Source organism: Hylaeus anthracinus, unplaced genomic scaffold (assembly GCF_026225885.1).
Source record: "Hylaeus anthracinus isolate JK02 unplaced genomic scaffold, UHH_iyHylAnth1.0_haploid 0, whole genome shotgun sequence".
Classification (NCBI taxonomy): Eukaryota; Metazoa; Arthropoda; class Insecta; order Hymenoptera; family Colletidae; genus Hylaeus; species Hylaeus anthracinus.
Genome location: NW_026533254.1, coordinates 17,538,572 through 17,565,336, shown reverse-complemented (window position 1 = coordinate 17,565,336; position 26,765 = coordinate 17,538,572). Strand labels below are relative to the sequence as shown.

Sequence of the window (26,765 nt, the reverse complement as noted above, 5' to 3'; positions counted from 1 at the left end):
AACGATAGCACAAAATAGTAATTGATATAGATTCTGTCATTTTTATATGTATACGTTTTGGAACTTTCGGAATTACTGTTGATTTTATTTCGTCGAGTTTCAATTACATACTCAATTGAACGATGTGAATATTTGCTTATATCAACAAAGTATTTCAAAAGAACGGACTTTTTCTTTGTATTTTATAAATAAATAACAAATGAAACAGATAAAAAATAAACATTTTTTGAAATATTCGTCTTTGGGACTCCAACGTTCGAGACTCTAGAGAACCATCATTTTTGTCTATAGCACAATGTGCCACTGGAAGAAACCATAAAATTATAGACCATTCGTTATTCATAATGAAAATATGGTTGTTATCGTAAAATTCCTGTTGAATAGAATTTTTGTCGAAACATGTATCTATACACCGGAAGTCTGCGAATCGATGGATATATGTAGGTACAAACAATGATGTAAACGAAAGAAAGGCACAAGTGGAGGGAGTGAAAGGATGGAAGCAGAAGAAAAGGACTAAATCGACTATCAAAACATTTTATAACTGCTTCCATTTCTTCGATCCATAAGATAATTTGCAAGAGAAAATTTTAATATAAAAATGTTGAAAGACACACAATAGGAAGGCAATATTCGAAAGCGTGTTTTGTAGTATCGCGATGATAGTGATATATAGCGTGTAGGAGAAAGAGGTGCAGGAACGCAGGAAGAACGCCGTCGCGATTCGTAGTGTAAACGGACAACGACGAATTTTATATGGAATTTAATTATCGATGATCAACGTACGCGATTATAAAGCGGAGAAGGGAAGTCGCTTGATTTTCGAATACCTAATTATCTCTCGAGGAAGTTGAAGGGATAGACTGAACGCAATCTGGGCAAGGATGGTTCGAAAGATATTCTGGTTTGTGAAAGTGTTGGTTCGATGATAATTCCATCGGTGGATTCGGTGAGAATTGATGAAAAGAAAACACGAGAATGCACCAAAACAGAAGGAAGAAAAAGCGAGTGAATTACGGCGTAAGGACAGTGGAGGTGTTACGTGGAACGAAAGGATTCGGTTTCACGATCTCAGGACAGCAACCTTGTATTTTGAGTTGCATTGTGCCAGGAAGTCCAGCAGAAAATGCTGGATTACGTGCCGGCGACTATTTAGTATCTGTCAATGGTCACAATGTCAGCAGACTGCCTCACGACGATGTTGTGCAATTAATTGGTCGTTCTAAGGGTATTCTGAGACTACAAATAGCTGAGAACTATTACTCAGATTCTTCGGATGAAGAAGGAGTTGCAACAGTACGTTGCAAGCCCAAGTATACTCACAAACCACGTACAAGTAACATGGGAGCATTGCAATTACAATGTAGAGTTGCCAAAGTTGTGCGGGACCTGCAAAGCGGTGCTATGTTTGATGCAACAGGAAGACCATCCACTGTGTCACAAAATGAAGGAAGTTATTGCGGATTGCATTATCGTTGGGATATGTCTAGTCCTCTTCCACCACCTCCACCACCAGCTGCTCATAAAAGGGATTCTGAAAAAATAGTACATAGAACGGTTGTGGGCTATCTTGGAACCATTGATATTCCAAATCAACTTCATCCCTCTTGTATGATGCAGGTAATATATACATCATTTCATTTAACTATAAGTAACAAAGCTCTATTAGTTTGAATAATAAATCTTGTACAGTGTATAATTCAGCATGTTTCATTAAATTGTACTTTTAAATTATGCTTTTAGGTTTTGAGAAAATGTATCAAAAGATTGAAAGCTGAAAAACGAAATCCCACCACAGTGCTCTTAACTATACACGTGGCAAACATAAAGCTCACCAACTCAGAGAATCGTGTCATAGCAGAATATCCATCTTATAGAATAATATTTTGCAATTCCTTTTCCGAACAAGACAAGCAATATTTCGGCATACTAACTAAATCTGTGAAAGATAAAGAAAATATCGTTTCGAACTCATGCCATGTTTTCACTATTTATTATAAATTGATCGACCACGCGGTACATTCCAGCGCATGTAATATATTTGGATTCACATGCACCAAAACTTCCGAATTAAACGTGTGCCAAGAGTTTCCTGACAGTTGCAATGGTCTCATCGGTGCTATACAAACTTTGTATATATCGGATACCGCTGGTACAGATGCAAGTTCCTATAACGAAATGCGGAGGCATCAAGATGCTTCATCTCCGCAGCCCAGTAACATAAGTACTTCGACGGCTCACTCGAGCAACAGTGATTCTGGAATCGGCTTTAAAGACGATTGCACAAGCCATTTAGACCAAAATATCGTACAAAACGTCTCCCGAAGAAGATGCTGTCCTGTTTCAGAATACAGGGTATGTTGATCACGGCGTTTGTTTCGATTAATCGCTAAAATGACTAATATCGAAATAAGTCGGGAGATTTTTTAACTTGTACTATTGTAACTTTTTAAACTTTCATTTAAATGTATACTTCATATTTTGGGAAACCTAGGAGTGCAATGAGCGTTTTTTTTTATATAGAACTGGATGCATAATATAAGGGATGATGATTTGAGTAGTAGTGTTTGCAAGTAATTAAAAATATACTTAATGCATGCATACAAAAATGTATAACCGGGGTACAGAATTAAAGAGATTGAAAAGAGAGGATTGCTTAAAATGGCAAGCATTAATTCAATTAAGTCAACGAGTTATTAAGGGAATAATGAGGATGGGGTCCTTGATGGACCCCGCGTGTAAGAGTTAAGACTGATAATTAGTCGTTGTTTATTACATCGTTTCAGCTGAAAGCCGCTGCTAATATGACGGAATTAAGCCAATAATGCCTAACATTTAAAAATGTTCTATGTCGAAATACATTTTTTTTTTTCTTTATAAAAACAATCGAGTATCGATCCCTATTATTCTAGAATTTTTTTAAACATATTGTCTCGTACATTTTGCACCCGTTCCTAAGGTTTCCCTATCAGAGTACAAAATTTTTAAAAGAAGAATCAATTTTGTTCCCATCGTACTTGACTAACAATTCCTAAAGTTCCTTAAATGTAACGACTTCGTAATGACCACAGAAAACATATTCGAAAATGTAAATGAAAACAAAAAATAAAATGAATCGCTTTAACGGCCGTCCGTTTAAAAGAATTCTCCTTAAATGAATATATATTTTCAGGATGCGTGTGAACATCCGTCGAGAACGTACGGTAACGAGGCCGTCGATTTTCGATTAACGGTTCGAGCCGTGTCTAACGCATGCTGGAACGAAACAAACGATTCGGACGCGTGTAAAATAAACGGGGATTTATCTCGTGAAAGAGTCGTTTTTAACAATTTTTGCGAGGGAATAAATACGTACATGGCAACGATAGAGAATCACGAGGTGCATTCCGATGTACAAAAGGGAACGAGGAGGGGGGACTTGCCCACCTGTCCATTACCATCTGCCTCTACAGTTAAGCAGGGGTTGGTTAGTTCGTCCGTTGGTTCTCTCGCGTCCGTTTGCACCACCGCGATGCTGCACGGTATAGAGGATCCAATCGACACATCCGATGATTCTATAGTCAGATCGAAACGGTTACTCCCATTTACAGTATTAGTGGAGTCGACAGAAACCGAGACGCGGGACAAATTTAGCCCAAAAGTCTTTTCCGGTATCTCCAAGTCTTTAGTGCATAGTTTCGAGGATCTTAACGCGAGCATGGACTATGCTCGACCACTCTGCCAAACGTATTCGGATAAATCGGATAACTCACGACCCTGGGGAAGCTTGCAGGAAATTCGAAACGTTGGAGCCTGCGCGCAAGATACTTGTCTGGTAAGGTCTTCACGATTTTTTATAATTCACAAAAGTCCTTCACTTGCGTGGTTTGTTGTATAAATGTGTGATACTCTTGATATGGTCAATTTCTAAAGTAGCTTGTGTAGAGAAAAAATTGTTATACGTATACATATATAGTCACTAAATACTAAAAGTATATGTGTACGTATAACGATGTAAATGGAGATGGAAGCGCGTAGTATATAAATCCAGTTATAACTCGAAGACGCGAAGAAAAAGTAGGAAGAAGAGAATTTACAATTGAATGCGTCTGTGCGTGTCCCTTGTCGCGTATAAAAGAACGCGAGGATAAAGTAGTGAATGCAGAGGTACGTGATGCACAGTAAAACATTGATTATTTGAATACCAAATACAACAATTCAAGCGCTACTAGAGCTAAAAAAATGTACAAAATAGCTTTAGATTTTCGTGACTGACGCCTCTGTTCAAACGTGAACAACGTTTAATTAACGTTCCACTTTCAGCATCTTTTTTTTCGCGTGTCACTCGTGAAACGTGTAATTTTATCTATTCATTTCCATCTAGAATTTGTAGGGCACTAAAATGGGACACTTGAATAGCAAGCATACTATATCGTGGAGGTTAGTAAAATTGTTTACATATAAGGTATCAAAATGTAAACAGTGTTGGTGCAAGGCTTGTGGTTTCATAAAGATAGTCCCGTTTTGTGTTCCGATAATCGGTTGTTCGGATAATCGGCGTTTTACTGTATGTATGAGAGAAACGAGGGGGGTTATGAAACCTTGGACTGCGAGGGGAAGAATGCAAGAGAGGAATCGAGTAAGCCAGTGGTTCTTAACCACTGTGGCACAAACATGGGCAAAATACGACTCGAATAAATTTATACTGATTCAACGTGAGATATAACATCATTGAAATTCCAATTTTTATTGAAACAGTAACGAACAATGAGTTCAATTTTCATCACATATGTGTAATTCGTATCTTTCAATCTATTATGGAATTTTTTCTATTTCAATGTTATCTATTACGTTTATCTATTAGATTAATATTTACATAATAATAGATAGGAAAACATTACTTGCCATGGTAAAAAGATGATTAATATTCTATCTGTCCGAAAATGTGTTGTTTAAAAGATAAAGAATTTTGTGAAGTGTGTCGCGAGAGCTTGGAAAGATTAAGAATCACTGGACCCAGCGGATGAGTGAATGAAAGATTGAGCTTGGCGCGAACGAGAGAGCGAGCTACCGACGGGACCGAGGGATCAACCGACCGACCGAGTAAATCGAGTAGGAGAGGGAAAGAGAGAGAGAAGGAAATGAAGTACGGGGCCGAGTACACGCTTCGCAGCAGTGTGCACACGAGAGTGACATGTTAAGCCACGAAATGAACGTGACGTTGATCGTAACGGTTACGACGGTGCTGATTAACGCACGGTGATCTTTGAACTCGCAATTTGGAGGAATTAATCGATCGAACCGTATTGGTGCGGCGTGCTGAGCCCGTGTGCTCGTGGCGAATCGATCGTTGTCGATCGTTGGCGATTGTGTTTGCGTGTACGCCGTGTTACGACCACCGAGTTGAACAGACACCGTGTGCGAGGAATCACAATTGTCAACGGTGCATCGTTGCAACTGGGCGGAGCCCTTATTATTACGGACTCTCAGGGCAACATAGTCTTTAGAGGCTATTCGAGGATATTCCTTCGTAAACCAATCATTTTCGTCCCAGCGTTTTTTACTTTTCCCCGCGATAAATGGGATCGTGGCGCGGCTATACGAAGGAATACGATCTTCGGTCACGACATGGACACCGTGGTGAAATCGGTACGTGGGGCACAACACGGTCGATATTGTTCTCTTGGATCGCAACTCCGCCGTAAACTTTCTTTCATTACTTGTGGGAATTTTTAATCGTTACCTTTCAAACTTTATTCTTTGGTTAGACTAGACCAGTTAAGGAACGCGAAGCTGTCATATCCCGTTTTGTTTGCTTTACGAACGGATTAGGAAAGCGAGATTCAAACGAAACAATTAATAATTCATCGTCGACAACGCAAAGTCGATGATACGTGTTGCATCGTTTTACCATCATTCTAAGAATTACAATGACATATCTTCTTCCTAGAGTTTTCTTGAATCAGCATCACATTATTTTAATGTTTGTCGGTCACGAGGAGTGACAGAATTTAATTGCTCGAGTTCCGCCAGTGGTGTAATTACCAATTCTGGGGCCTACGTGCTAGGGATGGTAATTCTTTCCCTCGAATATTTTATCGTAATAGAAAAAATGTTACTAATTGATAACTACTAATTGTACATACGTTAATCTTTCGAATATTTTTCGGATATCGACATGTGTCTGTACCTTTGCTTTTGTATCAAAATTACCGTTAATTACGATCACAATACATTTTAGAATTAAAAGATATGCGATATTTAAGTGAGATATATATATATATATACTCTAGTGTAGTTTAATGAAACAGACGAGAAAACTTTGAAATCATTTATTTCAGTATGTGAGAATATTCTTCATTCTCACGCTGTTTCCATCGTCCTTATACACTTTGCACGTAAATCTGTGTACACACACAGAGAAAACGTCCGGTTGATATAATCGGTGAGAATCGTAAAAGGAAACATGCATGTTCCTTTCCCTTTGTTTACTTTGAATGCTCCTCACAATTACATTGTACGATATCCTTATGATTCGAAATTTGTTGAGTCATACATTTTTTGTTATACTTTTGAGTTAAATGACCGTGTATATGTAGCTAGACCAATGGTGTAACTAGTAAACCTGGGACTCTTCCTCGAAATTATAATCTTTTCTTTATTTGCACAAAGTTGGAATTCCTTGAATTCTTAGTTACGCCACTGTAGATATAGTAAATATTGCACATACACGAATGAACGTGCAGACACGCCTCCGTCTTGCCTTGCTCGAAGGATTTCGATTTTATGAAATTGCGTTAACGATGAAATCAGTATCGTAAACATCGATAAGCAGACGTCGATGAGCATTTATTTTTGTCTACTCCTTTTAATTTATAATACTCAATACCGATACTTAAAAATAAGATTCATAACTACGAGACCGCGCACGCGCTCGAACGTTCCCCCTATGACTCGTTTAATCCTGGGTAACGATGTTAATCAACGAGGTAAAATTTTGTAATGCTTCTTCAACGCAGCACGGTAGCACAGAATTATGCGACAAAAACACCGATTGCAAGAGCATCCATGCATGGGCCAGTGGTTTCGAGAAATTGCTGGAGGACCCAAAAGGCCTGCAAACTTTTGCGGTAAGATTGAAATCTCTTTAGAAACATAAACCTACAACATTTACCCAAATGGTTTTTTTCATATTAATTTTTTCCATTATAGGAGTTCTTAAAGAAGGAGTTCAGTCATGAAAACATCTACTTTTGGGCTGCCTGCGAAAGATATAAAGATACCAAGGATGTCACAACACGGCGCAAGTTGGCTAATCAAATTTATCAACGCCACTTGTCGAACACTGCAGCTGAACCTGTGAACGTTGACAGTCATGCTGCCGGTCAAATAACTCAGGAACTTCTTGGCGAAGCACCCACTAATCTTTTTCTACAGGTGAAGATCTACGTTGCTATCAGGGTTGTTAGATTCTTTGCTTTGTGACATCATGTAAATCATTATTGGATTCCTTATTTTCAGGCTCAAAAACAGGTTTTCAACCTGATGAAATTCGACAGCTATCCTAGATTTTTAAGATCCGATCTATACCGTCATTGTATAGAAACAGGGAGTTCCGTAATAAGTGCGGTAGATTGCGATCTACATTTAACGAGTTCGCCTAGCGTGAAGTTAAAAAAGAGCCATTCAGATGCTGAGGATCGGTGTAGAAAGTCTATTCTTCCATGGAATAGAAAAAATAGGTAATGGTAATCTATCGTATATAAAAAGAAGAACAGAAGGAAATGGTGCTTACAATTATAATTATCGAAACATGTTTATAGGTCCAAATCGAAAGATCGTGGAGAGTCTGAATACAGTAAAACCCCTAGCAGAAGCGAAACCATATATAAGAGTTTCACGACAATGAAAAGAGAAGCGGAAGGTAATAACAACGACGACAGTATTTCTATATCTAGTAGCAGATCTTCGTTAGCGTCATGGGATCTGGCCCTCAGGCAATCGTTTCACAAACATGTGAGTATCGTCTTGCTCTGCGTACTACGTAAATGCGGATAGAGAGTAACGCTATTAAGCAGTTACTCGAAGATTACTGTATGTTAATTCATCGAAATACACGTTAGTTTGGTATCCATTGTAAACATAGTTTATACTTTTGGTATTGCAACGGCGATAAGGAAATTTATTTATGGCAAGCGTGAACCGTTAAAAGCGCTGTCTAAAAATGATAGATACAAACAGACGATACATAATATCTAATGCGTTAATAAATACACATTTAATTTCGAATCTACAAAGCTGCTGTATGTGTAACTTGTAGTCTTTATCGTCCTACGAAGGACAGTCAAACGAAACGAAAGAAGTTCGCGCCAAATGTACCGGGTTATGTCGGGTAATATTACCCGATGGATCGACTACGGTTGTGCCAACTAGCCAAACGGAGAGTATTAAAGATGTGGTTACACGCCTCCTTGATAAAAGAGCTCTCCGATACTCTAACTATGACGTTCTAATCCTAGCCACAGACGAGGTTTGTGTTCTCCCGTATTTATTTAACGCATCTTCTCGAAATTACTATCCAGAACTAACAAAATCGATTTTGTCTCATTAACACGGGTCCGCGGTTACTTTTTGAAACGTGCTTTTGTTTCCTGCGCTCTACATACCACGAATTTCCTCCTTCCAAATATATTTCTGCTGCCTAATCAAACTGCTCGCTCCACATATACAGGATGTTCCATTTTAGCGTTTCCATTCCGTTATCTTCGAATTTAGTGGTTGCTGTCAAAAAAATATTTCAGATCTAGTTTGTTTTGATGAATACTATGATAAATATTGATTTGATCTGAAATTTTTTTTTTTTAAGCACGAGCGTCGTAGGTAATGGCGTAAGACAATTAAAATGGAAAATCTTGTACACATCTACTGTCGGATTGTAACTACATTTTGATAAAAACGAAAAGGAAAAAAATGGTGTCAGATACGTTTCAGATTATACTTTTACACAACAATACATTCTTGTGCATGCATTTTCGGCACAGCTTTCGTAGTTGCGCACATACGTGTTAAGCATATGGTTACATTCTATGTCCAATGAAGTTTGGTAATTGGTAACGGATACAAACTACTCGAACAAATTCCACGTACATTCAATCGAATGTTAGTTATGGATTTTTTTTGTACTTTTAGACGATAGAAACGAAATATCCATCATCGGTACTGGCTGGCCAAGAGGTGGAAGTCGTTCCAACGAAAATATTGAAAGTAGATTTACCTTCGCGGCGTATGATAACTGTGATCGCACACAAAGGGAGAACCCTTAAAGAAGTGCTGAAACCACTTTTAAATAAATACGGTTTCAATTTAGATACAATCTCTGTTTGGAGCGAGAATCACTGTATTTGCATGAATATGCCAGCTATCGATGCTCCCGCCAGGTTGACCTTGATGAACGTAAAAGACGAAGGTAAAGTTACCAACCTTCCTTATATTTGGTTTACGTAAATATTGAAATGTAATATCATCGAGTCAGGAAAAAACATTTTCCCGTTATAGATCCGCAAAAAGAATTACATACGGTTAAGTATACGCACGAGGTGCTGCACGGTCAACCCACTTTGGACGAGATCACTAACAGGGTATTCGAGGAGCTCTTAGTGGGCAAAGGTGCGAGTAAATATCCGTACGAGGGCTCGTGCAAGGTAATAATTGTTTGTTTAAGCAAGTAGTGAAAAGAATATGTCGAAGGCTAGACCTTTCCCATACTTCAAGTTTTTTATGCTTTCACGTCTAGTCGGACGATCAACGATCCGAGGGATCTTCCATTCTTCCCAGCAAGTTTTTTCTTCGAGACTCTACGATGCATGGAAAAAAGAAGGTATACAATATATTGCATACGTTGCATAGTGCAATTTGTGGATACAGTACGACCAATTATTTCTGTCTCTTATGTTAAAGGGGAAGTCCAAGTGTTCGAGCGACAAGGGTAGCGTGAACGATTACCAGCCCGAAGAAACTGCCAAGTCTCACCCACCTTTGATAGCGAAGTGGCGGAATGGGGTAAAGTTGCAATTACCAGGGAGATTCGATGGCGAAGGTAAAGAACATATTATATTGAAAAATTGTCTTGTTATCGTGTTGCTGATAATAGCTACAATTCCAACGTAAATCATGTTTGTATTCGTAGATTTGTACGAAGGCTTGAAACGAGCTCAAAGATCCAGATTGGAAGACCAGAGAGGCACGGAAATCAATTTTGAGTTGCCAGATTTCTTAAAGGTAAACGGATGATCACATCTTCTGTGGCATATTAATAAAACGTGTATCTTTCCGACAATACGACATTCGATGACGCGCACAGATATCTCGTATCATTTTTCAAATATACTTTATCCCTGAAACTTTTATCATGTTGCGTTTCGACCCTTAAAGCTATGAAATTACTGATCAGAACAAGGAAAATGGTAAGCCGGCGGATCGCAACAAGGTTCGAAGACCTAGGATAGTATCTGCCAAATGCGAAGCAAACGCCAAGTTTTACGGTTCGGTTAACGAACGACAAAACTGTGACGATCAGGACACGGTGGCCCCTCCGAGGAATGGAAACATCAACGAACGATTCGTTGTGCCTGCCAGTGGAAACGAATCTTGGAGTAAGTCTCAAGAGGGCTCGTTTATTTTAGATACGGCCATAATGAACGGCGATCGGACCATTTTGGAAAACGGGTCTCGCTCTAGAACAACCGTTTTGGATACTTTCGATAGTCAGTCGTCGTCACCCGTGAAATCACCGAAGCCTCCTCCGCTTCCGCCTAAACCGAAAAATCTTGTTACAAACGCAACGAAAACCGGGTATATCGTGTCTTCGAAATCTTTACCAAAGTCTGCTCGCGCCGTCCCTTTGAGTCCGACTGAATCCAGTCGGAAAAATATTTTTTAACATATTGGAAGACAGAGATGGGCAAAATTTGATTCGAATAATATTTACTCAAACAAGGTTTTGTTCGTTTAACACGAGCTGTAATATTTTTATCGAAGCAATAATGAATAAACAGATGTTTATCTTTAATAAGAATACTACCCATCTCTGTTGGAAGACATGTATTTACTCTAACGGTTTGTACAGTTCTCGCAAACCAGTATTCACTTGGTATATCTTTGTATTAAAAATATATCGTGCATTGAGAAATTAGCAAAAATATTTTTATATCTGCTACGTACACGCACGTATATTCATTTCAAGCAATATAAGACATAAGAAATTTAATAATGCTACGGATGCTGTGGACTACGATTTCACATCTTTTGGCATCGTTTGACTGGTACTAACTTGGAAACTGAATTTTCAAAAGTGCCTTCTTCGTATTAATTCCATTCAACGTACTGTCGTGCCGAGATTCATACGACGATCGTCTTAGTCGATATATATTTATGATCTTTTTACAGTACAGCTGTTACTTTCCTGGTTATACAGGATATATAAGTATATTTTATTGTAATTTATAGTCAATGAATGTTGTTACACGCAAAAGACGAAAAAATGTTTGAGATTTTACGCGAAATAAATAAATTATATAAACTTCGTTTAATAAGTACGTCCTTTTCTGTTTATCTTGGTCCCTTTCAGTCCTCGTTCAATAATTCTTCGTTAAAATGCTAGTTCATTTTCTCTACGAAAACCTCGTTTAATAAGTCCTCGTTTGTCTCTTGTATTATCGCAGGTGGCGCTGTATTCATTAATAATAGATTTTCGGCGGGCTGCCGTGATTGTTCAGCTCGACCCAAGTCAACGTAATTTGACTCGTATTATCGTAATTAACTCTGCAAGATCGAATTTCTGACAGTTATTTTCGGTATGTTGACTTGATACGTCGAAAAAAACATTTAAAAGTGCTATCGATAGAAATTACTTTTTTAAGTCTGTGTTGATAGTTACATTCGTAAAATATTGGCGTCATAGAAGAAAGGTAAGTCATTGGATAACTAACGACGATGTATTTATCGTTTTCTTTAATCGCTGTAGCGTAATTTTGAACATTAATTAACGAATTGATTCATTTTCCCTAAGTTAGTTTTTGATCGTAGATAACGTTTGTGTAAGCTCACCTAACCACATACATTCGACGAGTGTGTCGATATTCGATGTTAAGAGACAGATTATTATATTAGATTTTATTATATTAATATTATTTCCTTATGTGGATTATTTGCAAAGGTTGTTTAGAATGATTAAAAAAATCACAGAATCGTTTTCTATCATAAATTATTTTATTTTTGCAATCATTACATTTGCGATAAAATCAGGTCGAGCATGAAGGGGTTAAGTAGGGGAATTCGAGAATCCTATCCCCAGGAATAATATAATCGAATTAATATACATGATTTTTTTTTATTAACGAGGGAAGGGTTCGAGGCCTTCTAGTCCCTCAATTGTATCCGTCACTGGTAGGAATTGCTGGTTTTCACGCATTTTTTCTCGACTTAACGTCCATTCTCAATAATTATCATACTTGAGTGGTTAGATGCTCACTTCAAATCAACAATGTGCTTGGTGAAAAATTTAGTTTAGAATTTTATCTAGACAGTCTCGTAACGTTTAGTGGATTCTAAATAGCATGTTTGACAAGGACTACGGGATATTCGGGAACACGTGTTTGAGGTTTGCGTTTGTCCTTCAGGTCGTTCGAAAACATTGTGTTACATTGCATTAAACTGAACGTCTCCTTTCGTCCTCTGTGTCGGCGGCAACAGCGATACTTTCATAAACTACATTGTAAATATGTTCTCGTAAATACCAGGGGTCGGTTAAGGTTACCAGTGGCCCGATGTGTCTTTTAATTTAGGTGGTAATTTTAGTCGAATGATACGAATTGAAAATAATCTGATCGAAAATGTGATTTTGGAACATGTATATCGAATGTTATTCAAACAACTAAATTAAAATAGTCAACTAGAAATATATCTTAACCATAATTTCTCGAACGTATAATCTAACATTAGCTTCAAATCTGTTTACAGGTCACCGAAAGGAGCCTTTGAGTAATAATCGCCGAATTTCGACGCAAGATCTTGCGCATGAACTCTACGCCTCCCCTCCCAACCATCTATCAATTTCTTATCTCCTTGCCCCAATCGCACGCGGCGTTGGGTCGCGACGAAGGCGAATTGGCATTAATCGAAAAGGGATTTTGCAAAATATTCATGACAAGTTGTATCTCGGAGCTTCTCGAGTTCGACGAAGAGACAATTCCAAGTGCGAGGGAACACGATGTCCGGGTTTCAACGAATGACAATATTATCGTGCATCGCTGAAAGTGAGGAAAGTCCGAAAGAGAGTCAAGACGAAGCGTCTTCGATGCTAGTGTCACCAATCTCTGGAATCGTTAACAAATTGATGAACTCGTCGCTTTCGGGAAGCTGTTCGAAACGTAGCAGAAACGATGCTGAAGGGTGTCACGGTAAGTGAACAATTGAATATTCGTAACGAATAACGAGGATCATTAGCGTAAGAATTCTCGTTGTGTTTATATTCATAAGACATTTATGAGACACGTGACAAAATTTAAGAATTTTCTCATGTCTGGTGTGCCCTAAATGTAACGGTGAAAACGGTTACAACAATCGGTGTTCGGAAACAAAAACTGGCAAACACGTGGCCCGGTTTCGTGAGAGACCTTTACTTTTAAATTACCGACTTAACGATCGATTCTTGTTCTCGAATCCTGAAGGCTATGTCCAATCCTTTTCTGCAGATAGTAGTTCCCTTCCTTCTTTAAAACCAACGCGACATCCTGACAAGCACTGTTTAATGTGCTTGGCAAGGTTATGTGATAGTTTACGGAAACGGCGGGAAGTTGCACTACGACTGTGTGTAGCTTCGTAATACATCGAACGGAAATTGCATGGTCGTATCATTATTCGTTAATCGCTTATACGTTGGACGAAACACCGATTCATTTTCGAGACTTTTTTACTTTGAGATTCCGAACCCGGTTTGAATTATATAATTTATAGAAGACACGATTGCGCTTCCAGAATTAAAATTCTAGAGGTCTGTTCGTCTCAGTAAAAAATGCTCACTAAAAACCATTCCTTTCAGTGGTTGACACATCTTTTTCATCAATATTAACGTACTATGATTAGCCTTTCCAGAGCGTATAAAATAATCATAAATATTTAAACGCTTCCACGTTTCGACCTTAGCTTTAGATCTTCTTCGGACAATTGGTCGTTGATATCAGTCACGTATTAAAGCCCAGGGCTGTATCTATGTCTATATGCTCTGCACCGTAGGTTATCAATATTTAGATTTCTAATTTTTAGAGATTTATTTATTAAAAAGTGATACTATTGAAATAGCTAGATTAATCTTGTTTTACCTTCACGGATCTCTCTGTGTCGTCACAACACCTCGCTTAGGGACTCGTGTCCGTTTTGCTCCTTTCTTGTCATATCCCTTTATGAGCCTGCGCTCGTTAAGTTAACAAACGTTATCTAGTTTATACTTCGCTCTGGGAAATCCACTAAAATCACGTTGAAAAGGCTGTTAACGATACCTACGCGACCGGGAAAACAATGTTCAACTATTTCGCGTAAAATATGTTTTTGTGGCTGTTAAAAAAAAAATTTGAGTTGGAGAGGGTCGAAGCAGAGCGGTGGCATGCGTTGTCGGCTAGTGGCTTTGGGTAGAAAAGAATTTAAAATTCAAAGGACGGCTCGAAGAATTTTGACGAGACCAACTCTCGCGCAGGCTCGAGGCAAAGTAAAGCGAAACGGATAAGGAAGGGAGAGGAAGAAGAAAGTAACGTAGAGACGGTAAAGGGTTTCACGACGGGGTCTTTGAGGTGTTCGGGGTCTCGGGAGGTCTCGAGGGTCCCGGGGGTTTTCGTGTATACTGTATTAGCATTTCTCGTATGGCCGGTAAGGCAGGTCTCGCAACCTGATCCTCAAAGACGATGCGCTCTGTTCGGTAACCTTTAACGGTTGTACACCGAATTACTAATCGACTTTTTTCCTCGTCGCGGCGAATAATTTCCATCCCTCCCCCCCGCCGTTCGAACGAGTCTTTCGTTCGTTTCGATCGATGCTAGAAACCGTTTTTCGAATTTCGCAACAGATATTCCTCGAATGATTGTTCGTATTGTTTTGTTCATTTATTTATTGCACTATGTGTCGTACATAAATCACGGTCGATATCGCACACACGTCGCATATGCAAAGTATCTGAGATATGTAATGTATATACAGGGTGTCCCAAAAATGTTGTAGGTCCTTGAAAGGGATGGTTCGAGAGGTGATTTGAAACAACTTTTTCCTTTGCAAAAATGTCGGATGGGGCTTCGTTAAGTAGATATTAATGAAAAAAAACCCGACCAATCAGAGCGCGCGGATACCGTTGGAGCGGTCGCGGTAGCGAAGGTTACGCGCTGAGCGGCCGCGTCAGTATCCTTCGATGCACGTCGAGTCACTTGTTCGCGTACGAGAGCGGCTACCTAGCGCGTAGCCATCGCTATCGCGGCCGCTCCAACGGTATACGCGCGCTCTGATTGGTCAGTGTTTTCCGTTAATATCTCCTCAACGAAGCCTCGGACAACGATTTCGCTAAGGAAAAAGTTGTTTCAAATCACCCCCCGAACCACCCTTTTCAAGGACCTTCAACATTTTTGGGACACCCTGTATATTGTTTGTGTGTATGTGATGTCTTCGTTATTCGAAGAAACGATCGCCTTATTTGAATAACGAGTAACGAATGACGAGTGACGGACAACGTATTGTTTATGGAGCACCTCGTTCGAATAAAAGTCTTATCTAGATAGATGAGTCACGAATAAAAGAACTCGTCTGGATAAAAGTGTGCCGAATTCTGGTCAGACGCCATATGGAATCGTTGGGATATAGAGGTTCGAGTGACCGGTGACTTATACGGGAGTGGCGTATCGTGCTCCTGATTTCTCCCGCGTTGTCGTTTACCCCGATATCCGTTAGTTAAAAAATTCGTTGAGCGCGTGCCGGCTGCACGACCACTCGCCACCCCTCGTTGTGTTTTACGGGCCGAGCATACAAAATTCGAGGGAGAGGACAGCCCGAGGAGAAGGAAAGTACGAATGAGCGGTATCCAATGCGTTGAACCGACCTCTCGATCCAACCCCTTGGGTGGCTTTGCGTAAGGTTGTACTTGTCCCGTTATGCTCGTTCCAGATTCGATCAATCTGGGAAGGCAGGAGCATCCAGTGGGGAGCATCATCTCCAAGGTTTCTTTTTTCCCTCCTTTGCTTTCGAAAGTCTCCAACTTTCCGTTTCGGACAAAATCTGCCGCGACTTTATCTTCCAATACATAACAAATTTTTCAAATGCAAAGTTGCCTAAAATTCAAGATTTAAGGTTTCCCCCTTTCCCGTTGCTTCTAGAAATTTCAAATGCCAACATTGCTCCCTCTTTGCTCGAACATAGGAAAATAGTACCTTTTCGTTAACGTTCCGGTGGACGCGAGTGACCTTGTCAGGCGAATCTTCAAGTTCAAAGCGAAGTTGTATTGTCGAGGTGGAATCGGTGTTCCTTCGTAACGGCGAGTAATAACTGCGAGGGCAGTGTTCAAGCACGTTAGGTACACACATGTTAGAGCGTTTATCGCGGTCTGCGATACGACGGTGCACCGTACCGTTGAGCCTCTAGTTAGCAGCTGTGTGACTTGCTCAACGGTGACCTTTGTTTAATCGCCTTTCGTTCTTTATCGTTTATTACGCACCGATGCACGCGCCGCCATACGTCGCTGCGCCTATCGCTGTACTAGACCAAGGGACGGGGAACCTGCGGCTTTCAAGCCGCATGCGGTCCTTCGCGGTCCTTCCTTCCACTCTTTTCGCGTGTTCCGTCTCTTGTCCGCCTTCCGCGTTTATTTTAATCGAGGAGGAATACAAATTTCGTTACTTCGTGTTTATGGACGCGACGAATATGATTAGGATGACCGATGAGTACGATAACTGTCCTTACAACGAACCCTGGAACGATTACAAGGGACCATTATTCCCTCTACTTCTGTTTCGTGTCCTTCCGTTCCTCTCGACTCCTAGTTTGTCACCAGCGTCGTATTACAAAGCGTGGGGGCCTAACCAAAGGACGTGTCTAGGTTCATTAGTATGTGCCGTTAATTTCGTCGAATTTTCGAGGACCCGTAACAGATAGCTGACCGCGCTACCTGCGTCACCCCTGTCAGGATACGTTTTTTGGCGGGTACACGGAGAGGTAACAAGACAGCGTCATTTATAGCCGTGTAACGATCCGCGTGTGATAAACTGCCAGACACCACGGAGAATAACATAATCGTCCAGTCGATTAATAAGACACTCATCGCTGACAAAACGACGACAGTAACTGTATCAGCTACTGTTTACAAATAGCGAGCTCCAAAAATAGCGAAATCATGCTTTTGGTTAGGTATTCTAGATATCGTAGCTTATTAGCGTAGTAGATACTAGCATCCCTCCGTTCTTCGAAATATACAACATTTTTTGTTGTTTTTTTTGGGGGGGGGGGGGGGGGTAGGGGCGATGTGTATATCATGCAAACTTTGCGAGTTCTCTTTTGGTTAAGGCACAAATGCGTAGCCATTTAGTGGTTGGGAACGGTAGTTAGGGAGCAACGGGTAAAGCGCTCAACATATTCTTACGTATTTTTATCAATCAATTGATTAAGACCCAGTTTTGAGTTCTACATCCAATCGAACCCCCGAATCGAATAATTTATTTAATTTAGTACTCTGTCGCGTGCTACGATCGCGCGTGCTACAAGTTTGTCAAACCCCCGTCCTATGGGCCCTTCCGGTGGCGACTGTCGAAAGAAAAGCAGAAAAGAGACACGAGGAGCCTCGAGTAATTCGCGATAGCGTACGGTTGCGACAGAAACGATATTCTTCGTCGGTGGCTAGCGGTCACGGTGGGGTAGGTTGCACCTGTGCGTTCCAAGTCACGATACACGGTTCTCTCGTTCCATGGTTCGTGGCTCCGGTTACGAGTTTCCGTCTGCGTTCGGGGTGCTCTTAGCGGTTCGGTTTACTCGACTTTTTCGCAGGTCCACCATTACCTATGGTAACGAGCTGGAAAGGAAGGAGGCATGTCCAGCGCGTCTCGCGACGATAGACAAAGAAATGCGCTCGGTGCATCGCGACATGTGCAACGACATAGTCGTTGGAATTGCTAGGCCTTCCGCGTAGGCAGTTTTGCGCTCTCGTCACTCTTGTCTACTTAAGACTCTCTTAAGACGTCTGACTTGGGATGTTAAGCCTTTATGACATAGCGGAGACGTAGAAAGGGTGAAATTTATGAGATTGCGTACAAATGCAAGAATATAGACGTACTTCCTTTTTCTGGACGTGTGTTTGTTCGGTGTGCGAGCACCTACCTAATCGTGGGTAATGACTCATTCCAATGTTCGTTGGAGGCTATCGATCGATCGTCGGCGATATTCAGTCGGGAAGGGTGGCACGCGCCCGTTGGTTCGGACTCGTTACTCGATCGATACCCACACTCTCCCGTCGGGTGCCTTTTTTTTATATTCGCGGTGAAGCTCGATAAGTAAAGACGAGGGAGAAGAGAAGAGAGTCTCGAAAATCGATAGAGGCTCGTCGAAAGGACTGCGCTCTCGGATTGTTTCTGTTATCCTCAGCACTCGATCACGTGTTCGATATATTCAATGTTGCGCAGGTCAGGGAAATAACAACTATCAGGTTTCTCCTACCTGTCCCTCGGGTTGTCGCCTAATTGTTAGGTGATAGATAGACAGGTAAATTGCAACATTGCCCAATAAAATACAGAAAAGTGAGTAGAGCAATTCCTCGTTAAAACGTTCACAACGAAGCCCAATCGAGACCTTTTAACAAGGGATGCGAATTTGAATTTGCAAAAACGTTATTCGTCCAGGACAGCACTCGGCTATTCGTGGTACGAATAGTCAATTTCCATGTTGAAAAGGAACGGTTCGGTTCGGACGTGGAGATAGTCGCGCTAAGAAAGGGAGTAATTAGGCGAGCGAGTGCTCGCGCGTGAACGCAGGGGAAACGATGGGGCGCTAACGTGCCTCTGGTGTCTCCGGTGCTTCTGGTATTCCAGAGGGGTCGGTCTACCCCTAGGGAGGGGAAAGTAAGGGCTCAGGGGGCAGACATATGAGCACACATGGAACGACAGTCGCCACCTGGCACGGTGTAGCCGAACGCTTGCCATCCCCGCGCGAGTATTAGAACCTACGTACGGCTGGGTACCCCTGGAACGTACTGTGACCCCAACCCTCGACTTGGCTCGTACCATTATGCATTGTCGTAGGATTCTCTGTTTTCCTGTCTCCCAAGCCACGGCGGATCGATCTCCTCCATCCGAACGGTTACAACAACCTAACGATTCATTGTGAATCGTTTCACGACTAAGGCAGAGCCAACGATTCTTGATACCTTAATCCTCTGGTCCAACGAATTTTACTTTACATTCGATAAGAACATGGTTTTGTTTAGTTGCTTACGCAGGGGACGCCAGTGAAACGATTTTTCCACCTATACCAAGGTACCTGTAGATAGGCATTTAAATCTTGAAATTTTAGTATTAGGATTATTCCGTTTAATACGTAGATACAATGGTTTTTGTAAAATTAGCCCTACGTTGCCCAATTTCTCAAATGGCAATAATTCTGATGGCAATGATTGTTTAATAATTATCTTCAATGGTTCCGTTAGGAACAGCGCTCGAGTTGTTGTTTACGTTGTTGTGTAATAAAATGTCAAAGAAAAATGCTGTTGACGCGTATGCGCGTCAATGCGCCCTGTGGGACAAATATTGTACTCGAAATTCGTGCCTAGATAAGAATTTCGCCACACCTTTGCCTCCCAAGTGCGTTGTCACGTGTCGTCGTACAGAATTTGCCACGCACGATCAATCGATCGCGGCACATGCGGTCGACGATAGCGAGCACGTACGTGCACGCACGCTCGCGTTAGTTGTACGTTACGTTTGGTAACGTACTCCCAGCGCATCCGTTCGCAGCATCTGTATTCTAATCTCGTACGCGCGACGAACGTTGGTCGTTTGTAATTGGTATTTATGGAACAGATTTTCACGTCGAAAATAGATTTCGTAGGGCGGTTATTCCCGTGCCAGTACTCTCTGGTACCGTAGACTCACCCCAGGTTCACCCTAGTTTCTCTCTTGCCGGTATATATATTTAACCACCGTGTTTTTTAGACGGTTCGTCTCGCCTGCCACGCGGGGTCACGCCAACGCGAAGGTTCTCTCGCAGCAAACTACGCTATGGGCGCGTTCAAAGAATTCTCTAATTAAAATCCACTAGTGCCAAGCTTGTTGCATGATTTTTCATCGTTTGCAAGAAAACGTGGATCGTTTATTTAGGTGCTAATACGCGGATAACAAGTTTGATCGTTGGAGAAGAAACTCGCAACGACCGGAAGTTTCCACGCATGAAAATGTCACGGGTAACCTCGCAAGCTTGATAACCGCAATTATCTTCGTTAGCCTTTAAATTAGAGTGTCATCATCGCCCCGGTTCATGCTTACGCTTCTAAATGCTTCGCCATCAGTGTCGACACAATGATACACGCGATAGCCGAGGAACAATTCTTCTCGAGTAATTTTAAAATTCTTCTTACCCTCGTGTAACAAATACCCGCTACACCTTTAGTTTTCGCTACCGGTATCATAGAATATTTATCTTAGAATTAAGAATACGAATTATTTGTAACAACATAAATAAATATGAAAGTAGCATCTATCGGAAACGATATCTTAGGGACGAGCAGAATCACAGATTTTATCCGATTTAATCTGATTCTCGTCCGTTGCTGTTTGGCCTCCGCATTTACCTGGTTTTGGTTAGTCGGTCGCCGTTAACCGTAATCGCAACGTTCTGTGTAACCTTCCTATCGCGGAAAGGGCGAGGCAGGATGGGACGTGTCGTTGAGGTGGCGCATACCTCGAGAGGTGAAATAGAAATTGGCAATGGAAGTCGTTCTTCTTCCTTTCCGAGGCAAGCCTGGTTCACTCTGTGGGTTAACTGCCAAGAATAAAAAAAAAAAAGCTTCTCGGTGGCTCGATGTCCGCGAAACCCGATCGATGCCACCGACTCGTATAGCACGCGTTCGTAAACGACCACGTGCGATCGGCTAAGGTGGAAAGCAACGCAGGTAGATCGGGCGAAATAACGTCCGTCACAGAGACTGCGCCAACTTCCTGCGGAAGCGTTTCACGGTGGACGCGGCAACGAGGAAAGGCGTTCCGGTTCTCTACCGACCCTCCGTACTCTGTTACACTTTCCTCCGGCCGCGATACCTTATCCTGCGTTCCTTCGAGTCCTTCGCGTGTTTTACGCGTCGCAGACGCGCCATGCGCGATCAACGTATGGAGCTGCTATAAATAACCAGCGCACCAGCAGTCCCTGAGCAACTCGGTTTTATATCCGATCGGTTAAAGAGAATTAATAACATTTATTTGGAAGATTTTCCTTTATCGTTGAATAGTTTGTCTTGTACACGAATCTTGGTTTGGAGCAAAATTCGAATGAGGTTGAAAATGATTTTATCGTTACAAACTGTATATAATGAAAGAGATATATAGAGTGGATATATAGTGGGGCTTATGAAGTTATGTTTTGATGAAATGAGATAACGTGTTATCCAAAATAGGATTTCGAATGCAACCCGACTCACGCCTCTCCTCAAATTTCAGATGCCTCTCCTTGCAAGCGCCCAGATCGTCGCACCAACGACGGGTAAGTGTTTCCTTCTATTCTTCTTTATCTACGAGGGTAATTTCAAATAATTTTCAAATAATTTCTATGAAATTTAGAACATAAATATTTTTATTTTTGTACAATTGCTATCATTATTTAGTTCGTTCCTCGGCGCCTCGTTTAACCGCTCTATAGAATCCTTAAATAGCCTCAATTTCCAGTGTAATTTACCGGAAACACTCTCGAGACCTAAATCCAGAAGTGTACATTTTTTTTTCTATCCGAAATGACCGGTCCCTTTAAATCGCCGCGCGTAGAATTGCTTTTCTTCGGCACCTCGGGTTGACAAACGTTCGTCTTTTCCGCGCGTCAAGCCCCATTCATGATTCCTAGCTTCATTCATCGAACGTCGCGAGAAAGAGCCACTTATCCTCCCCGCCTTGGGTTCCGCGTCGTCTCGGATGTCAGTCTCGCTTGCCGCCGTTCACGTTCGTTTTTGGTTCATGCTTGAACCTGCACCCGCGCGTTACCACCGGCTCCATCCTTTCTGGGTATTCCCAATTTTACGCGCCCTCTTCCTATCCCCTCCCCCGTAATCCCTGCTGACGTCTTCTTTCTTCCTTTTCTTACTCACTTTTTCTACTCCATGTCATTCTGCTTCACGTTTTCTCATTTTATTTCATTTAATTCGATTTTATTTCATTACGCTTTGTACGCATATCTACACATATTCATCTGTCTCCGTCTGTTAACATTTCCGTGGGTTACATTTCGCACCTGTAACTTGCGACCGTACCGTTGACCAAACGCTCTTAAGTAATCTCATCCTGGTGTGTCATAGACGATCCTCTTCTCTCTTTTTTCCCGTCTCTCGGTCTGTTCTCTTCGGACCTCTGTAACGATAACATTCCGCTCAATTAAGATTCATAATACCACCGAAGCAACTCGCACACGAGTAACGGAGCCGCTGGGCATAAATATGTAAAGGTCTATTCTTAACGTCTTTGTTACGTAACTATACAGTGGTAGATGCATGTAAAACAAGATGTAGCAATTGAGCTGCAGCTTAGACGGTGATATCAGTGATAGATAATATTCAATTATTTAATTATAATATCGCAGAAAATTGGGTAGGAATATCAGGAAGAGTACGGTATTGTAAAAGAATAGAAAAGTATTACTATCATTATTTAGTTCGTAGAATAGAAAATTAGAAATTGGTTTATACAATCGGATTATTGTATATTTCTATTAATTTATTATTTAAATCAAATTCATTACCATCCTAGCAATACAGAACTCCTCGGCTTACGTAAACCACGCGATATCAGCGTTATCGTATCGGTTAGAAAGCCTCTGGAAGTAACGGGAGTTGATTAAGAACAATCAAAATTGATCCGTAACTCGAATCAACATAGAATCCGAGCAAGAAATCCTGACCGAAATATCGAGAGATCGCAGACAGCAACGGTTCGTTTTCGAAACGATCGTCGATCTGCGGGAGGATCGAGATGCAGCATGTAAAAAAAAGTCGTGGCGAGAGAACGACCGAATCAACGCGATCCTCGTCCCTCGCGTTTTCCCTATCTTCCTCCTTCTCGTACTGTTGCTATCGTAACGGTCGATATTCGCGTACACGTATACACGCGGCGTCTCCGTCTATTTTTCTCTTCGTCATTCTCGCGACGCGACCGTTAAAAAACCAAGCAAAACGATTCCGGCGACCAAGTTCGCCGCATCCCTGCTCACCGAGAAGAACGCCCACTTTGCCGCCGCGTGGAAACTGTTCCCCGGTGTGTCGTTTATTGGACAAACTTGGAGAATTCCAACTATAGGGAGTAACGATGTTTATTTCTGGTAGTATTAGTTGAAGAATCTAGCGTTCAACGTTATCGATAACTTTTGCTTAATATATTCATTTATTGTTCAAATTGAAGCTTGACGTTCGAGAAGAAAGCTGTGCATCTTATTCAAACAAGTACCATTTAAACCTCAACTGTATTAAACTTTACATTAACGTTAAATTTATTCGTCAAAATTTGACCAAAATGAAAAACACTCAGATTCTGAGTCTGGAACTGACTCGACGCGAGATACCCTTCTATTTCGTGTTAATAAACTACGTAACATTTAACGAATTACAAAAGAACGAAGTAAAAATTATAATCAGATACTGACTTATTGTACCGACGAATTTGTACTTGTACAGCAATATACTCGTCACGCACACGTCGCGATTCCAGTCTTTCCATAAACGACCACACGCAAACGAACCTCCAGCGATCTTTCTCTCCGAGCCGCCGCCGCCACCACCCCTCCCCTCTCTCCCCGTCGCGCCTTATCAACCGAAGCTTTCGTTTGCTCGCAACTCGTTTCTTTCTCGCTCGTTGGGGAATGCCGTAACCGTTGGGCAGCATCGAGAATAACCAAAAATTGGATCGACCGAGTGGAAACATCCATCTTTCCTCTTGCCAGGGAAACGGAATTCATAGGTTAAGTGAACACTCGCTCGGATGAGATAAATATATAGTACTAATATTACGAAAACAAATAGCATTGTCAACTTCAATTACTCGTCCGAACGCTAGCAAAGTGTTAACTTTCGTTGTAAACGCTGGCGTACCTCCGTTAAAAACCTCGGCAGACCTTTAAATGTCTTCCAACAACGGAAAGAGAAAAGGGCCAGTCCGATGGTTCCCTTCCGTTAGCAACGAGAAAAATCGCGGCCAAGAACGCTCGAGAACCGAACAAGCAAACGAGATCCCTGTTTTCGGAGCTCTCGTCAAGAGAACCCACGGGAAAAAAGAAATCTGAGCTACTTTCGTTATGTATACCAAAGGACGTTTAAGGGGATCGTTCTCTTTCTGGGATTTTTCGAAAAGGCGGTGAAACTTTGAGGCGCTCGGTAAGAATGCGTCGACGCAGCACGGAACGTGTGGAGGATCCCGTCCGAGGATCTATGCGGTGGTCTCCCCCGTGAATGCAAATGCTTTGCGTTCCTTCTAAGAACGCCGCGACTCGGGTGGTGGTTCGGTGGCGGCGGCGGCGGTGGCGGGGAGGAGGAGGAGGAGGGGGGTAGGGGGTGAGGAGGAGTGACCGAGACAGACCGAGAGCAAGAACCCCAAGCCGCCATTGGAGGAGGTTTCCCGCCAAGATGCCCCACGCCAGGATAACCGGTTTGTCGGTGGAGCCGACCAGCTTCTCGAAATGTTTCTCAGCTGATCGCCGACAACGTTCCCGCTTTTTTCCCCTCTACCCTCCTCTCCTACTCTTACGGGGTTCTTTTAAACGTTGCTTTCCTTCGGGCCCCTCGAGAGAAAGAGAAAGAGAGAGAGAGAGAGTGTGTCGGGCGGGCCGGGGGGGGGGGGGGAGGGATGTTTCGTTTGCTTCTTGATTTGTAGATTTTCATTTTCGAGGATTTAACTTTACTTTTGGATTATTTTTCATTTCGTTCATCGTGTAACAATTTATCTGGAAATGAATCGCGAGTTAAAAATGAAAACTAATTTATGAATCGACCCGAGACTTTCATTTGTTGATTCCAAAGGGGAGATTCTTCCATTCTTCCACCTTCGGAGAAACATTAAAAAATTTGCCGATCTTTCCAGTTCTTATAGCTGTTCCTTACCCTTGTCAGTCTCATCGCTGGCTAAGTGTAAGGGCGCGTTTCCAGGACTCTTACTTTACCACTGTGTTTTCCCTCTCGTTAGCCTCTTGTCTTGCGAGGGTCTCAGGGTTGGCGGGAACATCAGAGGGTAGGAGAGAGAGAGAGAGAGGGATGCTGGAGATCGATGGAGACTGAGATGTCCAATCTCGATCAGAATGGTCCCGGAGCTTTCAGGTAGGTGTGGGAAGATGTTGGCCACTCTATGTAGTACCTGTGTCCCGCGGTCACGAGAATGGGATACTACTTACCTGGGATCCCCAACGGGAAGATCCCATGAGAGGAACCTGCACGTCACTTCTTTCGGTGTCTGTTTTGCTCCGTTCTTGTGTGGGACCTGTCATTGTCGTCTTCCTAGCCGCTAGATTTGTACCATTCGAAGGAGAATCGTTTCTAGGACAAATTCTCGGAGCAACGGTAATCTTTTTCAAATTTTTCCCTCGGGCTCGAGAAATTCCCATACGACGGGGAAGTGGCGTCTAGGGACCGACGAGAAGATAATAGAGGGAGATTAGTTGATCAGCTGATCCATCGGTCAAATTAACACGTTGGTCGTCACGTCACACGGAATGGGTGGTATAACCCAGATCTAACCGAGAATTGGGTGACAGGATTTTTCATTATGGAACGAGAGAAACGAAATACTACGACAAATGTTGAATTATTTAATCTTCAACGGTCTCGAAACAAAATTTGAACTCTGTCCAATGTAACGCTTCTAGAGTCTTCTCGCGTGCAAGCATCGATTACGTTTCATTCACGCTGTCCCTGAATCTTTTACGACACCGAGTCTCCTAATATTTGTTGTGCATCTCGTGGCCGGATCACGTACCATTGATGTTTTTCAAATATCGGTCGCGGAAAGCCGATAAGACTGATTTAGATGTACGATAAGTCTGTAAGGTTCTTTGTACAGTTCTTCCTATCTTCGAATCCACTTCACGTTTTCCCGCGGTTAGTTCTTCGAACTAAACACACCCAGAAACTGAAAGTTACGCGAGGAAGAAATATTTATTCGTCCAGCCTTGAAATAACGCGACATTTTACACAAAAAAAAAAAGAAAAAAAAAAGAATTATTCCCATTATCTCGAGCACAAAATTCGACCACAATATTGTTCAAAATTTTATCTTAAAAGAAGACATCTTGACTTCGTTTCAAGAATGAAGTAACCGTGCAACGAGATAACGTGTTATATTCGAGTGTTCCCAATGTAGGTCGTCGAAGTGTTTCCGCAGTCACGTGATCGCGACGCTCCAAATACGAGACGCGACGGTTTGGTATAAACGGCGACGCGCGATAAGAGGGAAAAAAAACGCGGGATTCGAGAGGATGCGCGGGCATCCGTGCGAAGGAGAGGACAGAGAGAGAGAAGGAACGCGCGAGCGCGGGAAAAATCT

At 41.9% G+C, this 26,765-nt stretch overlaps 2 protein-coding genes across 6 annotated transcripts in view; both read left to right on the top strand.

Moving 5' to 3' along the window:
* Nucleotides 1-501: 501 nt before the first annotated feature.
* On the top strand, nucleotides 502-11,562 carry LOC128886863 (regulator of G-protein signaling loco). Of its 3 annotated transcripts, none has more exons than XM_054142057.1 (14): nucleotides 502-1,620; nucleotides 1,744-2,355; nucleotides 3,173-3,814; nucleotides 6,999-7,109; nucleotides 7,192-7,416; nucleotides 7,501-7,721; nucleotides 7,803-7,995; nucleotides 8,300-8,509; nucleotides 9,169-9,445; nucleotides 9,535-9,680; nucleotides 9,773-9,856; nucleotides 9,937-10,075; nucleotides 10,166-10,257; nucleotides 10,430-11,562. In XM_054142057.1, exons 1-14 carry the CDS (start codon nucleotides 979-981, stop codon nucleotides 10,916-10,918), a joined length of 4,083 nt encoding a protein of 1,360 aa, XP_053998032.1. In that variant the 5' UTR covers nucleotides 502-978; the 3' UTR covers nucleotides 10,919-11,562. The 3 variants fall into 3 exon arrangements, with proteins under 3 accessions (XP_053998032.1, XP_053998051.1, XP_053998041.1); XM_054142076.1 differs by having other exon boundaries at nucleotides 10,411-10,572; XM_054142066.1 differs by lacking the exon at nucleotides 8,300-8,509.
* A 162-nt stretch (nucleotides 11,563-11,724) lies between these two features.
* Nucleotides 11,725-26,765, top strand: part of LOC128886982 (M-phase inducer phosphatase-like) — a 37,830-nt gene continuing 22,789 nt past the window's right edge. Inside the window, exons 1-3 of one of the 3 annotated variants that reach the window (XM_054142320.1) lie at nucleotides 11,725-11,945; nucleotides 12,997-13,436; nucleotides 21,699-21,741. In XM_054142320.1, coding sequence (XP_053998295.1) covers nucleotides 13,247-13,436; nucleotides 21,699-21,741 — 233 coding nt within the window. In that variant the 5' untranslated portion in view covers nucleotides 11,725-11,945; nucleotides 12,997-13,246. Of the gene's footprint in view, nucleotides 11,946-12,809; nucleotides 12,825-12,996; nucleotides 13,437-21,698; nucleotides 21,742-26,765 lie in introns of those variants that run through there. The other 2 variants (XM_054142329.1, XM_054142377.1) reach the window with 2 other exon arrangements.

What these genes read in the sequence shown, in the direction of transcription:
- LOC128886863 (XM_054142057.1), top strand. Translation starts at nt 979, where the DNA reads ATGCACCAAAACAGAAGGAAGAAAAAGCGAGTGAATTACGGCGTAAGG. An exon ending in GATGAACGTAAAAGACGAAG is followed by an intron (nt 9,446 to 9,534) that starts GTAAAGTTACCA and finishes TTCCCGTTATAG; the next exon opens with ATCCGCAAAAAGAATTACAT. An exon ending in CGTACGAGGGCTCGTGCAAG is followed by an intron (nt 9,681 to 9,772) that starts GTAATAATTGTT and finishes TTTCACGTCTAG; the next exon opens with TCGGACGATCAACGATCCGA.